We start from the raw sequence: 17226 nt of genomic DNA on the forward strand, positions 1-17226 counted from the left end.
TCAGGCAAGATCAGATTGACGTTTGGAAAAGAAAGTAACACAACGCATAACCTTGTATGTAATAGTTTATTTTATTATTAAAAACAATAAAACATATGTTTAAAAAAATAAATAAATAAGGTTTTTGTTTTTTGGTTTAAGTCCGACATCTAAAACTGGTCTAATTAGTATGTGCATGAAAATGTGGCGCAAGTGAGCTGAAATTCGACTCAATAGGTTTTACTTTTATTTATAAAAAGATTAAAAATTTACAGAAATGTTGGAAAAATTTTCAGATAGTGGTACCTCACAAAATAGTTATTACTTTACATTTCCCATTTGTCTACTTCATATTTTATTCTTTAAGGACGTGCAGGACTTTCGTCTCCGCTCAAAAATCATGTTCTGAGCGGACACCGAACGGACCCCATTATAGTCTATGGGGTCTTTAGGCTCCGTTACGCTCAGTTATCTGCAGAATCCGTCCTTTCCGTTCTCCTGCTCCTCAACGGAGCCAGAGAAACAGTGATGTGAATGAGGCCTTAGAAGCAAATTTTTCAGAACATTTCCAAAACCCACTTTTTTTTTTTTAAAAGGGCCAGTTCAGTTATAAAGTCACTTTGTGGGACCCCTAGTAGAAACCACCCATAAATGACCCCATTTTAAAAACTACACCCCCTCAATGTATTCAAAACTGATTTTACAAACTTTGATAACCCTTTAAGTGTTCCACCAGAATGTCTTCCCATGGATTAATTAGGAAATGAATGAAATGAACTTAATGGATATCAGTGGAGGCGTGATGAACTTGAAATGCCCGGTTTAGAGGGGGAGGTCTGACAGTAGTGAGCGGTGTCCCTCTAACCGAGCAAACTCAACTCCTTTTTTGGGGTCGCCTTTTTCTGTGGGGTGGAAGTACTCTAGGGAAATGCTGCCCATGTATTATTCTTGAGACCCCAGAAGCACTGCTGACTGAAATACTGCCCTCTCCTTCCTGAATGCCAAAAATCTAATTTTTTATTATTTTTTCCTGAAATTCCAAGAAGGTCCCCCCCATGACCAGCTGTTCTATGGATGACAAAGGCATTATATAGTGACACTTGGGTTAGGTACACAGCTAATTTTTGGTACCACACCGTAGATTTTCTGAAAGCACTGTAGGGCTGTAGTACCTGGTCTGAAAGATCCACTCCGCCCATGAACTTGTTGTAATCCTGGATCCACACAGGCTTGATGTTCTGCTCTGTGGTTCCTCGGACTGGGCTGGGGTGGACTGATCTGCATGGATGGTAGTCAACACAAGAACATCCCGTTGTATTTTAGCAGCATCAAATTTTCTGAGCAAAAAGCGCTGCTTTCCCCGCGTTGCACCGTCTGGTCTGTAAAGCATTTAGGGAGCCCTTTGTGATTTCGTCTAATTGTGCCACATGTGGCTATGCCTCTGGCAGCAAGGCACTTCAGGAGAGGGACACTATTGTAAAAGTTGTCCAAATACAGATGGTATCCGTGGTCCAGCAGGGGGTGGACTAAATCCCATACAATCTTCCCACTTATACCCAGAAACGGGGGCAATCGGGTGGCTCAATTTTGGAATCTTTTCCCTCGTAAATACGAAAGCGCAATGTATACACAGATACTCTTTCACAGGCCTTATACAACTTTACGCCATACCCAGCCCCTTTTATTGGGCAGGTACTGGCGGAAATGTAATTGGCCTTTGAAGTGGACCAATGATTCATCCACTGAGAGACATTTTTGGAGGTAAATACTTGACTAAATTTGGAATTGTAGTGGTCAACCACTGGCCTAATTTTAAAGAGTCTGTCATAACTGGGGTCGCTTGGGGGTTGGCATTCATTATTATTGCTGAAGTGTAGAAATCTTAGAAGAGCTTCGAAACGGGCCCGGGGAATGGCAAGACAGTGAAGAGGGGTGTGATATAAAATATCTTTGTTCCAATGCAAACGTATTGTTGTTTTTTTTATAATGCCCATGCCTTGGAGAAGTCCCCAAAACTTTTGCATTTCAGTCGTGTTAGTAGGGGTCCATTTGCGGGGCCTTGAGAGATAACTGTCTATATGGGAGGCAATAAATTGCTCTGCATATATATTTGTTTGTTCCACCATCAAGTTCATTAGGTCATCAGTGAAGAATAATTGGAATAATAATTTCACTGAAACCTGTTGTATCTACATTGATGCCCGGAGTGGCTGTAAATTCAGGCACCTTGGGCACATAGTTATCTGCGGGGATCCATGAAGAGTCACTTGTACGGGGCTGCGACTGCGCACTACCCCTAGGACGCCTACGAGGGGGTTCATCATTAGATGAATCATCTGAGGAAGATGAAACTAAAAATGTCACTCAAAAAGCATGGCGTATGTCTCTTCAGCAGTGAAAAGACGCTTAGTCATTTTAAATTGTAAACTAATGTCGATTTTTTTGTGGTCTTTTTTTGTTTTTTTTATTTTTATTATAGTTACATAGTTAATACGGTTGAAAAAAGACAAAACGTCCATCAAGTTTAACCAAGGCGAACGGCAAACTAAAATCCTGTATATGCTTTAGGATAGGATAAAAACTCCCCGAGTCACTTGGCAGTTATTGACAGGTGTCACAGGTGGCACAGATGGCTGGCGATGAGCCTCAGGAGGCTGAAAATTATATACAGGGGTCTAGTATGGGGCACAGAGTAGTGCCAATATCCTTATCGGAGCAGAAAAGGGGTTAATTAATGTATTATTTTACAGTTGTAGGTGGCACAAATCCACATGGGGCACAGCAGACTTATATTTTACAGAATGGTGCCACTCAGGCACAGGACACGAGTATGTACACACAGGAGGATGGCACACGTAGTGACAGGGTTAATTTTTTTTTTTTTTTATGTAACTTTGGAGTGTGTGACAGGTGTCTTGATGGACGGACAGGCTGGAGTGACAGGTGTCTTGATGGACGGACAGGCTGGAGTGACAGGTGTCTTGATGGACGGACAGGCTGGAGTGACAGGTGTCTTGATGGACGGACAGGCTGGAGTGACAGGTGTCTTGATGGACGGACAGGCTGGAGTGACAGGTGTCTTGATGGACGGACAGGCTGGAGTGACAGGTGTCTTGACGGACGGACAGGCTGGAGTGACAGGTGTCTTGATGGACGGACAGGCTGGAGTGACAGGTGTCTTGATGGACGGACAGGCTGGAGTGACAGGTGTCTTGATGGACGGACAGGCTGGAGTGACAGGTGTCTTGATGGACGGACAGGCTGGAGTGACAGGTGTCTTGATGGACGGACAGGCTGGAGTGACAGGTGTCTTGATGAGGGGGATGATGACAGGACTGGGGCAAATCAAGCACAGAAGAGTGGCAAATCTGCACTGAAGGGGTTAATTATGTGTGAGGCAGGGCATGGGGCACAGAACTGATGATGACAGATAACAGATGAGGCAGAGAACTGATCTGTGTCACTGATTGGGGCACAGAAGAGAGGCGTTTCGGCACTGAAGGGGTTAAAACTCTGTGGTGTGTGGATTCTGACAGTAGCTCCTTCTCTGATCGCTTCCCTGACAGGAATGGGGACGATCAGAGAAGGAGAAGCACATAGTTCCTCCCTAAACAGCGTCAATGCGCTATAAATGGTCCATTACTGCAGACAGACCAATCACTGCGATCGCCGGCCGGTGAGCGCTGCGATTTGTTCCCGCCAGCGTCACTGGTTGCCTAGCAACCCCCTAATGTCGGCTTCACTGAACTGTCAGCACATCGCTCCGTGCGGTGACAGTGTAAACCGCATCACGCACATGTATGTGGGAATGCGGTAAGGCCCCACATTCCCCCGTGTACATGTACGTGATAATGCGGTTAAAAGGGAATCTCTCCCCAGCAACCTCCCTATCGAACTGTTAGTGCATAGACACATAGCTGTGGTTCACCTCATTAAGGCCTCATGCACACAGCCGCAGCCATTTTTGCGGCCCGCAAACTGCAGATTCGCAAGCCTAGGACATGTTCTATTTTTTGGGGGGGTGGAACAGACATACAGATGGAGTAAATGGGTCCACATCCGATCAAATGTGGATCGGATGCGGACTGATACTTTTTCTTAATATGCAAATTAGGCCTTTGGTGCAATCAGGCCTTTATTATTGCTCCTGTTGCACCAAACTCCGCTTCTTTCTGTGACCAGCTCGTCAGTGAAAGCAGCTTGGGTGCAGATTCCCTTTAAGCACTCTAGGCAGTGCCCAAATAGATTCATGTGAAGAGGGTGGAATGAGGCACAGGAAAAAGACACGTATTTCTTTCTTTCCACTTACTTTCTCTGAAACGTCTCCTCTTGCTTTTTCATCTGACGCTGCAAGGACGTCAGCGTCTCTTCCACTTCTTTTATTCTGCAATACATAAATATCGATTATATATATATATATATATAGGAAATTAGGTAGAAGTCCAGAGAACAGCTGCCTCCTTGTACAGTGACGGAGAACCAATACTGTAACAGCCCTGGAGAAATCTGCGAATGCCAGTGTGAATGGCGGCTGGTTCTGTGCGTACCGTTAATAATGTTTCTTCAGTATGGGACTGAGCTGCGCCCTAGGCCATGTGACTGATTTACGGTGACGTCACTAGGAAGAGGTCTAAGAGCTCACAGAGCGCCGAGGGAGTCAGACCCCTGCCAATCTGATACTCATTCACGGACGTGTGCTGTATGTATTCTCCATGGACAGCAGACGTCCCCATTCATTTTCGTGTGTATTCACACATCGGGGTTTTAGGGTGGAAGGTCCGTGGTTTTAGCACAGATGCTTGCTCTATTTTGTCTGTGCATCACGCCCATCATGGTCTATGGGTCAGTGAAAACCACGGATGCAACACAGATGCCATCCGTGTTTCACGGATCATTAGGAGGAGATGCTATGGAAATTAATTTTCAGCTGTGCAGTGCCATTGAAACACGGAGAGCAAAAAACGGACACACGGACCAAACATGGATCCTTCACTGACCTCTTGACAGATGAAGCACTGACCACCCTATCACAGATTTCATAACAGACACGGGCGTGCGAATGAGGCTTAAATGGTCTGCCAGAATCAGTGGCTCCAGCTAATATATGGGTGCTTGACCATCCTAAGAGCCCATTTAGGCTCCATTCACACGTCCGCAATTGTGGTCCGCATCCGTTCCGCTATTGTGCGGAACGGGTGCAGACCCATTCATACTCTATGGGGACGGAATGGATGCGGAGAGCACAATGTGCTGTCCGCATCTGCATTTCCGGAGCGCGCCACCGATCTTCCGGTCCGCGGCTCCGGAAAAAAATAGAACATGTCCTATTCCTGTCTGCAATTGCGGACAAGAATAGGCATTTTTATGGGGGTGCCGACCGGGTGTATGGCATATCCGCGATACACTACGGATGTGTGAATGGACCCTTACAGGGGAAGATTATTGGGAACAAACATTCGTATGAAGGCTCACTCTCAATAATTGCCCTGTGTAAAAGTGCTACCAATCGCTCAAAAAAGGACTATATCACCCTAAGTCACGTCTATGAGGATGAACAATCATAGTAATGATCATTCATCCTCACATAGAGGGTGCGATTGCTGCACGTAAATGCATATGAACAAGCAGGCAGTGATGAGGAACAAACAATTCATTCCCAATCTCTGCCCTGTGTATCAGTGGCATACTGTCAATGGAGTCAGACCACCCCATGGCAGTAAGGAGTCACAGTTCAGCCCCTCCCCCTTTCTGAGCTAATGAGTCCCTGCTCTTTTCTGTTCCAGGGTCGGCACTCTGACATGAAGGAAGATGGCCCTTCAGGACACCCCTGTACATAAACTTTTACTACTCTTTTTCCCCCCAGATTGTCTCAGGCGGTCTTGTCTCCTGTTAAACAGGGGCAAAAACCTTACCAGTTAGGGTCCATTCACACGTCGCAAAATGGGTCCACATCCGTTCCACAATTTTGCGGAACAGGTGCAGACCCATTCATTTTCAACGGGGCCGGAATGTGCTGTCCGCATCCGCATATGCGGATCCGCAAAAAAAAAAATAGAACATGTCCTATTCTTGTCCTGGCAAGAAAAGGCATTTTCTATAAGAGTGGCGGTGATGTGCGGTCCGCAAAACACATACCGACGCGTGAATGGACCCTTATGCCGCAGGCAGTAGTCAGCAGAAGAATATTCTGTGACTAAAAACCTTGATGGTACTCTTTGCATGCATAGCCAAATAGGGAGGGGGGTGGGGGGGGGGGGCGCAATTCTGACCTTGCCATGGGGCCCCATGATTCCAGTGTACGCCCCTGGCTCTTAGCCATCATCTGAGACATTTAATAGAATAGATAATCTTGGACAGGATTTTCCTATAATGCTTTTCATAATGTAAGATAAGATTTTCAGCGGCTAATGAAGACAATAGATGGCATTGTTATTATCGGCACTACGCTGTGTAAAGTATGATTACAGGCCCGGACCCAGCAGTTAAGTGTACCAAGATATGTTGGCAAGTGTACAACCCCCACAAGTGACAGCTGCAGGCGCAGGATATCACACATTAATAATACTGGCATGATAGATCCCACGGAGCAGTGACCCCTCTATGAAGAGGGAAAATGATATTAATTCTGGCCAGCGACGAGAGGTCCCACTAAGCCCTGCCCATGTGCCAGAATGTGCTAATTTTTTAAGATGATTTTATCGGACTAACTAAATTTTACATAAGATCCTTTTAACCACAAATATTCATTCATTGTACGGCCAATAAGGTCAATTTTTACAGACATTTCTATCTGCTGAGGATAGTTCATCAGTATCTGATCAGTGGGGTTCTGACTTAGCACCACCTGCTGGACAGCCATTTGGGGTGAGCACATCATCCTCTTCCTCAACCTGTGACGTCCCGTCCATCAGCCACATGGCCTTTGTGTAGTTCAGTTCCAATCAAGTGATTGGGATTGGTGCAATACCATGCTCAGCCACTATACAATGTAAGGCGCTGTGCTTGGTTTAGTATGAGAGTGCATCAAAAGACATCTCATCTAGCCAACCAGAACCCCCGAGACAGCTGCCTACAGATGGGGGTCAGGTTTGGCTGGTATGAGCTAACGTGCAGGACTTACCGTGCGTCTTTTACTGCTGATAGCTCCTTGATTTCAAACTCCTTTAGCTTTAGAGCTTCTTGCAGTCTCTGGTTGGTGGACTCGGCTTCCTGAATTGTTTCTGCGCCGTTCAGTTCCATTTCCCTCATAACTTCCAACTCTTTTGTCAGTAACTTCACCTTAAAAAAATAAAAATAAAAATCATTGGAGGTACCATGGAGGCCCTCTACTTCAGAGCATTGGCAGTCTCATCCACGAGCTGAGCGAGGCTGCTCTCACACTTGCATTTAACTTGTCCGGTATTGAGATCCGGCAGAGGGTCTCAATACCGGAGAAAAACGCTTCCGTTTTGTCCCCATTCATTGTCAATGGGGACAAAACTGAACTGAACAGAATGCTCCAAAATGCATTCCGTTCCGTACCGGAGAGAAAACCGCAGCAATGGATCTGGCAAGACACACAATGCAAGTCATGGACCCAATAGAAAACAGATCCTTCCCCCGTTGACTTTGGTGTCCATTGAGGATCAGTCATGGCTATTTTAAAGATAATACAACCGGGTCCGTTCATAACAGAGGCCGCCGGGTGTACTATAAGTAACGGAAGCGTTTTTGCTGATCCGTGCCTAAGGCTGCTCTCACACTTTGTCTGCAGAGGACATTTGCCATATGCAACAGGAAAGCTCTCCATGCATACATCCAATGTATCCAGCTCCATCCCCCCCCCCCCCCCACCTTGAGATAAGCCAAGAGCCACCTCTAGGCATGCACCAAGCCGGTATATGTCAGTATACCTCGTTAGCTGCGGTTTGGAATAGTACAGCTGACTGCGCTATTCCATACGGAGGTATCCAGTAAAAAAACCATATACCGTGCGATACGCTTCTTTTTACAACTGAGGACTCTGGACAAGATGCCACTCTATGCCTAAGTAGTGTTATCCGTGATATGTCAGGAAAGGTATACCTCCATCATACACTGGAAAACACAGAGAGAGAAGAGGCATGGGTCGATATTTTGTGATGGTAAGGCCTCATGCACACGACCGTTGTGCGTTTTGCGGATCCGCAAAACTTGGATGGCGTCCGTGCGCGTTCTGCAATTTGCGGAACAGCATGAACAGCCATAGATATAACTGCCTATTCTTGTCCGCAAAATGGTTATATTTCTTTTGGCGGACCACGGAACGGAGCAACGGATGCGAACAGCGCACAGAGTACTGTCCGCATCTTATGGGGCCCCATTGAAGTAAATGGGTCCGCATCCAAGTCGCAAAAACTGCGGCTCGGATGCGGACCAAAAACAACGGTCATGTGCACGAGGCCTAACTTGGTGATTTTACTGTGACATGGGGACAGCACCATGCCGCTTTGTCAAAGCCCTAGCCTAAAATCCTTTTTTTGGTCACACTGAAAAAAATGGCATATTTCCAACACAGGCCAGCAGTCCATAAGACTCTGTTACATGGCTGGATGGATGCTGATGGATACAATAAGTCACCCCAGACCTTCAAACGTCTTCACATGTTCATTCATACCTTGAGTTCATGGGAAAGAACCACAGTGTTCATCTCATCGAGACGTAGACGAAACTCGTGCTCACGTTTCTTCATTTCACAATCAAACTCCCAAGACAATTCCTGCATGGAAAAAGCAAACACCAAAGTGACAAACATGGGTACAATCATCACGTATGTAGCATGTCATGTCCACTGCATGTCTATGGACACAGTCAGGCGGACAGCTGGTGGCCTTCACAAACTGTGATGTTGACACATGGACTCTATGACTACCTACCAGAGTGTAAAATGTGTGCCAGGGAAAAGGTGCAATACTGAAATCTGCCTGGTCTCCATGTCCAATCATGGTTCCAGAAGCTAAGAGATGATCTAGACTGGCACCAGACACCATCCTATGCGGAGGTCCCTCACATACGCTGTGGTTTTGGATTACAATTCTGGAGCGGTTATCATGTTTCCAGCCATTAACATTAATGTATGGAGACTCATACGAATAGTATATACACACACTAGTATAATATACACTATAATAGCCAATTGAGGCTCCTGAGAAGCTGTCTGTAATGTTCTTCAATGGGATGAGTGACAGGTAGTACAGAAAAATGGCCACACTCCTAATCACTGCGTCCTCCACAGCTGAAATCTCCGTCTCTGTGGTCCTCTCAAGCAGTCTGTCTGTATGCCCACAGACCCAGGGATCGGCAACGATTGGCGTCGTACTGCCAGAATACACTACAATTCTTCATCAATGTCCAACTTTGAAACCCCAAGTGTAAAATTACAAATGAAGCAGCTTTCATTCGTTTTCTATCTGTCCACACCAGAAAGTGTCAGGATGTCAATTTTTTTTTTTTCCATAAATTACAAAGTAATCAGGTTCCGGGTATAATGAGACTGGCAGCAGTGGTGGAGGGCCACAACCGCTGGTGGGGGTCTGTTTTAGTTGTGCTGGTCTCGATACTAAGCCAATAATGTAAGATGTTCTTGACACTATGCCAGTGAGTGAAGGATTTCAGAGGTCAAGCCAGGAATAGGGACTCAGATCGCTCGTTGTAATGATGTACACGTCAAAATATGATCAGACTATCACTACACAATGTTCTTTCATATATATATATATATAGATAGATAGATAGATAGATATAGGACTAGAGGCGACAGGGAGAAGGTGTTTTAAAACAAGTATTCTGCCTCTCTCATGCACAACCTATGGGTCTCATATATTAGGGTCCATTCACGCGTCCGTAGTGCATTGCGGAGATCCGCAATACACCCGGCCGGCACCCCCATAGAAATGCCTATTCTTGTCTGCAATTGTGCAACAAAATTGTGCAACAAAAATGATCGTCCGCGTGCTCCAGAAATGCGGATCTGGAGAGCACACTGTGTGCTGTCCACATCCATTCCGTCCCCATAGAGAATGAATGGGTCCGCACCCGTTCCGCAATGTGAGGAACGGATGCGGACGTGTGAATAGAGCCTTATACACCCGATTCATCCCAGTTAGTCGATCACAGAGCCTACCTTTACTACCCTAGACGACCAGGGATGTTACGATGAACCCATTCACTGTCTTAGACCACAAGAGATGTTACAATTAACCCCTTCACTGTCCAAGACCACCGGGGATGTTACAATTAACCCCTTTACTGTCCTAGACTATCAGGGATGATATGATTAACCCCTTTACTGTCCTAGACCACCAGGGATGTTACGATTAATCCATTCACTGTCCTAGACCACCAGGGATGATACGACAAACCCCTTCACTGCCCTAGCTCAGGGATAGTATCATTAACCTCTCAACGATCCAGAAATTTTGTCCAAGTCTGCCATGGGTATTTAGCAATCCTTATTTATTTTCAGAGCAGTGAAAAAGTAGGTTGAAGGTAAGTTTCCTAAAAGGGGTCCCATACACTATAAGCCATAAATTCTGTGGACATATTTTGCTTTGAACTTGGAAAAAGAAGGTTTCCTATGAGGTAATATTAAATCACTGCTCAAGCCAAAAAGAGGAGGCCGTACCCATTCACTTGTGGTGCTGGGACTTCAACCAGCCTGACCGATTTCATGCCTGGAGACAGTCCTGATGTCTGGTAGGGGATCTACTGTTGATTTCACATGTTCGAGTCTTTACAACCCACTTCTGGGGTAAACTCCCTCACTGCCTTCATAAAAGGGGGAGAGTAGCTTTCACACTGCAGGAAAAGTCAATAACTTCATTGAAATCAATGGTTGGCTAGATTGTTATCTTTTTTTAATCAGATCTTCTTTATTTGTGTTTTACATATGAACAGAGAAAATAGAGATGAAAGTATTCATCGTACATAATCATTCTACTTGTATACATCTCTTACAGAATAAAAGCATTAATTACCACAATCGCTGACTGTCATCGTTTCATCCACTAAGGAAACCTGCTTACCCCCCAACTCTCTTACATCCTACCCTCCTACCCTCTCCGTGTGGCCACCCTCCCGATGATATAGAATATTGCTCTAATGTATTAGTCATCTGTTATCGCTATCCGACGTTATATTACCTATGATACTACTGGCACCATTTACCATTCATACCTCTGTGATCTCATCTCAACCCTCCAAATCCCCTGAGGACCATACCACTCCATATATGCATCAGTCTCTGAGACTGCCCACCAGGACCACCTAACCACATCTTCCACTTCCGTGCCCCTTTTAATATGAATGCCACTTTCCATAGATATCATATGATAATCCACTCCGACTAGTGTTTAGCTATAGATTTGCGTGCAACATATAATAATTTGGCAATTGCTGACTTATGATCTGTGGAAACCGACAAATCATCCACATACCCAACATAACCCACCAGTGGAACCTTTGGTATCGTAACCTTATAACTTTCTTCTATTTGCTTATACACTGCATTCCAGAAATGCTCCAACTCCGAGGCAGCACACCTTGGACAATTAGCGCTTGGTTAACACCTGAGCGTTTTACAGTGCGTTCCTACGCGCTGTAAAACACTCAACAAGCAAAAACCAATGCTTCCCTATCGGCATGGTTCTCACCTGAGCGTTTTACAGCGCGTACGATCTCGCTGTAAAACGCCTGACGCCCCAAGAAGTACAGGAGCTTCTTTGGGGCGTCTTGTCGCGCGTTCCCGTACATAGACTTCCGGGAACGCGCAACAATGGGCGTTCGCTTGTTCCGGAACTGCGATTGTAAACGTGCATACAATCGCGCATACAGAGCGCTCCATCCCGTACGCTCAGGTGTGAACGCAGCGTAAGAGTTCGTCCTCAGACCCATGTAAACATGAGCCATGGTGTCTTATATACATGATGTAGAATAAAAAATTGTTAGCGTCTATGTGCCACGCTCAAAGATATTGTGGGTACTGCCCCTAAAACATCCCTCCATTGCTCATCAGTCAACTCCCCAACATCTTTCTCCCATTTACCCTCGAGACCGGCAAGTGGATCATGGAGGTCCTTGTCTAATAACTTGGCATATGCCATTGAGATTATTGTGTGAGAAAGCCTGGCCTGCACCACAAAATCCACCACCGGCATGGAATTCACTGTCAAGGGGCCTCTTCGTTCCTGACTCCGTATGGCATGCCTTAGCTGTAGATACTGGTAGAACACTCGACTTGGCACCTGATATTCTGTCTGTAACTGCTGAAAGGATTTGAGAGTCCCTTCTGAATAAAGTTGTGCTATCTTCGTAACCCAAGCTTTTTCCCCAACTATCAAAACCTTCCAGCTTGAAGATCTCCCATAACTGCGCATTCCCCCAAATATGGGTGTATTTCGTACAGTTATCCCCAGTAATTCTCTCACTTTTCACCATATTTTATGTATAAGGAGTAGGGTAGGTAGTCCAGGTCAGCACAACCGAAGTCTATGAGCCTCTAGTGCCCCATTACAGATTTTTCAGATACTAAAAGGACTGTACAATCATTCTTCTAGAATCAAAAGCGCTACTTCCGTCTTCTATCCCCCAATTGTGACGATATAAAGTATACCCATGGATTAGGCAAGGCTATTCCTCCCTCTGTTTTAGGCAATGGTAACTTGGAAAATGCTATTCTGAAATTCTTTTTTTTTCCATATTAGATCTCTAAATATACTATCCATTTTATGAAACAGATATTTCAGGAGCCACACTGGTTCGTTATGTAAAACATATAGCAATTGTGGCATTAGGATCATTTTGGCCAAATTGGCACGCCCCATTACTGAAAGAGGTCATTTAATCCATGTATTTACCTTCTGCCTCATTTTTTCTAACAATGGATGAATATTAGAGGGACCGTAATCATGAACATTGCGAGTAATCCAAATACCTAGATATTTAAAAAGGTGTCCACACATGGAATCAGGACATCTGCTACACAACTCCTATCCTCCTGGGAGGACATCAACATTAATGCCGATTTGGTCCAGTTAAAAGTTAGTCCCGAGTATTTCCCAAACTGATCTATAATCACCATTACCCTGGCTACAGAGGTATTCACGTCATCCAAAAATAACAGTGTGTCATCTGCATATAATGCCAGTTTTTCTTCCACCTCTGAATATTTAAAGCCATAGATCTGGGGGTCTTTCATAATGGGAGCAGCCAATGGTTTTATAGCAATGGCGAACAGCAGTGATGGTCAGTTCGCAGTGTTCGCCAGCGAACACATGTGGGCTACCATCTTTGGTAAGGTAGACTCACCCGTCCGGCGATGCACAGGTAAGCCCTTACCTGTGCCGGGAGCGGGTCTGAAATCAAATGCAGTCACCGGGAGCAGGCAGTTCCGAGAACAGCCGCCGGGGGCCTTCATCAGGCTGTTCTCAGAACTGCCTGCTCCCGGTGACTGCATTTGATGTCAGACCGGCTCCCGGCAAAGGCACAGGTAAGTGCTTACCTGTGCATCGCCGGACGGGTGAGTCTACCTTACTAAAGATGGCTGCCCGCATGTGTTCGCTGGCAAACACTGTGAACTGACCATCACTGGCGAACAGCAAAGGCGACAGTGGACACCCCTGCCTAGTTCCTCTCTCCAACCTGAAACTACCCGACAGCTCATTATTGACTCCGATTTTAGCATTAGGAGAAACTTATAACAACTGGACCCATGACAGGAATTCAGGCCCAAATCCCATATGTCGTAAGACAGCCCACAGGTAGTCCCACTCGACACTATCAAACGCTTTTGCAGCTTCTAATGACATTACTGCTTTGCCAAGGGAACCACCCGGGACTGCCTGCATGTAAAGAAATAGCCTCCTCAAAGTAATTGCAGTAGACATAGACGGAATGAGCCCCGATTGGTCTGGGTGTATTACAGACATAACAGCCTGATGAACGTTTAAAAACAAAAACAAAAAACCTTTATTTAAAGTCCGTTTAAAAGGATGGCAAAAAGCCTATATGTCACAGTCCGTGACCATCAGGCAACCAGTCCCAAAAATGTACAGAGAAAAATTGTAAATAAATCCTCTGCACAATTAAAGGACTGGGCTAGAGACCTGACTTGCTAGCAAGTAGTTACTAATGGATTGCAAGCCGGAAAATAGGACACGGTTAACAATATGAATGGACACTCGTATGTTTGTTGCAAGTGACCCTATTGAATATGTGCTCAAGTATGGCTATTCCAGCTAATTCATTGGCCGTTCAATGCTATGTTCAGCCTTTAAAAAGCCTACGGCCCGTGTATAGGCTATGACCAGTCACTTGCAGCCAGTATATTAAGGCTGTATACAGTCACTTGCAGCCAGTATATTAAGGCTGTATACAGTCACTTGCAGCCAGTATATTTTGGCTCCATCCACACATCTACAGCCAGTATATTTTGGCTCCATCCATTCATTTGCGGCCAGTATATTTTGGCTGCATACACACTCTTAGGCCATCAGGTAAAGTACCGCATCTAGTGCAACCCTGCCTAAAGAGCCGTGTCCTAATGGTTAACAACAGCTCTACGCGTTTCCACGTGACATGTGTTCGTCACGTATCTTCAGGAGCTTATTACATAAATGCCTATGTCAGGACAAAGTGCCGCACTGTAGCGTGCTATGGCTCCGGCGCTGTAATGGCCGTACGCGGCCGAGAGAACGCCGACTTCATATGGCCGAAGCCCCGCCTATCGGGAGGGGTGTGCCGGTTACACCACCAATCAGAGATAGGGGCGGGTTCCTAGTTCCGCCCTCTGACCGGCCGATGCCGTAATGATCCTTACCCTTCCCGATGAGTATAGTGCATTGCGCGATTCATGGGGGAATCCAAGTTGCGGCCCATATACTATCAATTGATACAGAACATGTCAGCTGGTGGGGACCCACAGAGGCGGTGATCCACCGAAGAAGCAGGTACCGATCCCCATCTGAGTCATACGTCACCAGCGGGGAGGGGCATCCCGACTCAATACAGACATTACAATACTGCTGCAAATCGCAGCTAAGCATAAAACTGAATATATACAGTGTATATACAGTGTACATTAATGCTTATCAGCATGTACGCAGATGTTTTATAAATGGAAAAATTAATAAAAATTAATAATGCCATGGAGCAGCACATCAAAAGAACGCGCAACACTGTGTAGGACGACACACATCCTACTGTCTGTGGTAGGGCTGATACATCAAATAAAGCAGGCATATGATATGGCCTCATTTAGCCCTTGCGGTTGAATTGTCTGCAACTTATAGGTCCACATTGCTTCTTTGCGTAGTAGGGGTATGTCGATATCACCTCCACGGATTGATATCTTCACTTGTTCAATCCCCTGTACTCTCAACACATCAGGGTCACCGTCATGTATATCACATACATGACGTGCCACCGATGTGTCCCGCTTATTCCGGATGTCAGACATACGTTCACCAAATCTACGTCTCAGTTCGCGTCTAGTTTTGCCGACGTATTGTGACCCACATCGACAGCTGATTAGATACACGATACCTATAGACGTGCATCTGAAGAATGAGTGTATGTTATACCTCTTTCCTGTTGTATGGCTAGTAAAGAATCCTCCTCTCAGGATATTCTTGCAGATGATACATGAGCCACAGGGAAAGGTGCCCTTAAAGGTATTCTTCAACCAAGTTTCAGACTTAGGTTGTGTATATAAGCTGTGTACCAAATGGTCACGTAAATTAGAGCTACGTCGATACGTAATTGAGGGATGGTCTGGAATTAACTCCCCAATATCTGGGTCTGATTGCAAAATGGACCAGTGATTTTGCAAAATATCACGGACATTTTTGTGGGCCTCGTCAAAGGTTGCGACAATTCTGGGCGTGGGGTCCTTCCTGCTACTCGGTTTTGGAACCAAGAGCCGGGTGCGATCTGTACTCATAGAATGATGGAACGCCCTTTTCAGAGTATATTGTGGGTACCCCCGATTCGTAAATCGACCTCTTAGGTCAGATGCAACTGCTCTGAAATCACCTAGGTTCTGAACAATTCCTCCTGGCCCTAAAGGTACTGTCCCTTCGGGATACCTCTTTTTAGGGCCAGTGGATGACCACTTTCCCAATGCAGGAGATTATTGGTCGAAGTTTTCTTCCTGAATAGATTAGTGGTGATCTTTCTGTCAGTACCAATGGTGATCATCAGGTCCAAGAACGCAATCTGTCGCTCTTGTACCTCTGATGTGAAAAATAACCCCATCTGGTTCACATTTAATGCTGCCACAAATGCCATAAAATGCTCTAGTGTCCCTTTCCACAGTATAAGCACGTCGTCAATGTACCTTATCTACAGTTGCACATTTGATGTGTACTGCTCCATGGCATCACCAAACACAACTTCCTTCTCCCACCAGCCCAGGTACAAATTGGCGAACGTCGGGGCACAGGGACTGCCAATGGCGACGCCCCTGAGCTGGTGGTAGATATGTTGCCATGGGCAGTCCCGTTGAAGTTGCTGAACAGCTGGAGTGCCAGAGGTTGCTGATCCCTGTACTAGAGGTACTGAAACACTTTGGGTCTGGTCCGGTCTTCATCACATGGATTTCTAGAATATACAAGAATCCCAAAGCCAACATATTAGTCAATGGTACACACTCGGCATCGTTCAATCTAAGTAGAGGCACTCGGCAGGGATGCCCCCTCTCACCCCTCCTGTTTGCAGTAGCTATAGAACACCTCGCTCTTAGAATCCAACAGGATACTGTGTTTAGGGGGATATCTAGGAGAGAGAGGATAGGTTTATATGCTGACGACTTGATACTGTTTATGGATGATGTGGAGTCTTCCTTACCAAGAGCGATAGACCTTATTGACCGCTTTGGACACTTTTCAGATGTCCGCATAAACTGGTCTAAATCAGCCCTCATGCCAACTTGGACAACTGATTGGCCATCAGTAAACCACAATCTTGAAAACTTCAGGTCCTGGAAAACCCTTCCCTTATCTATAATGGGTAGACTAAACCTTATTAAAATGATCTTGTTGCCCAAGGGTCTCTACTTATTAGAACATACATGTATGCCTATACCGCGCAGTTTCTTTGACCACTTACGCTCCTTGGTGACTGCCTTTGTATGGGGGACAGCCAGACGTAAACCTGCTTTACATACCCTGCAAAGACCCAAACAGCAGGGAGGAGCGGCTTTGCCTGATTTTTAGGCTACTTTCACACTAGCGG

General features: G+C 45.6%; 1 protein-coding gene across 4 annotated transcripts in view; it reads right to left on the minus strand.

The window, feature by feature from the left end:
• Window positions 1-17226, minus strand: part of CCDC57 (coiled-coil domain containing 57) — a 96877-nt gene that overhangs the window by 69717 nt on the left and 9934 nt on the right. For all 4 annotated transcript variants that reach the window (XM_040437604.1, XM_040437605.1, XM_040437603.1 and 1 more), the window contains 3 exons: window positions 8615-8716; window positions 7100-7257; window positions 4289-4363 (listed from right to left, as the gene is read on the minus strand). In XM_040437604.1, coding sequence (XP_040293538.1) covers window positions 4289-4363; window positions 7100-7257; window positions 8615-8716 — 335 coding nt within the window. The remainder of the gene's footprint in view (window positions 1-4288; window positions 4364-7099; window positions 7258-8614; window positions 8717-17226) is intronic.

Source organism: Bufo bufo, chromosome 6 (genome assembly GCF_905171765.1).
Source record: "Bufo bufo chromosome 6, aBufBuf1.1, whole genome shotgun sequence".
NCBI classification, from domain to species: Eukaryota; Metazoa; Chordata; class Amphibia; order Anura; family Bufonidae; genus Bufo; species Bufo bufo.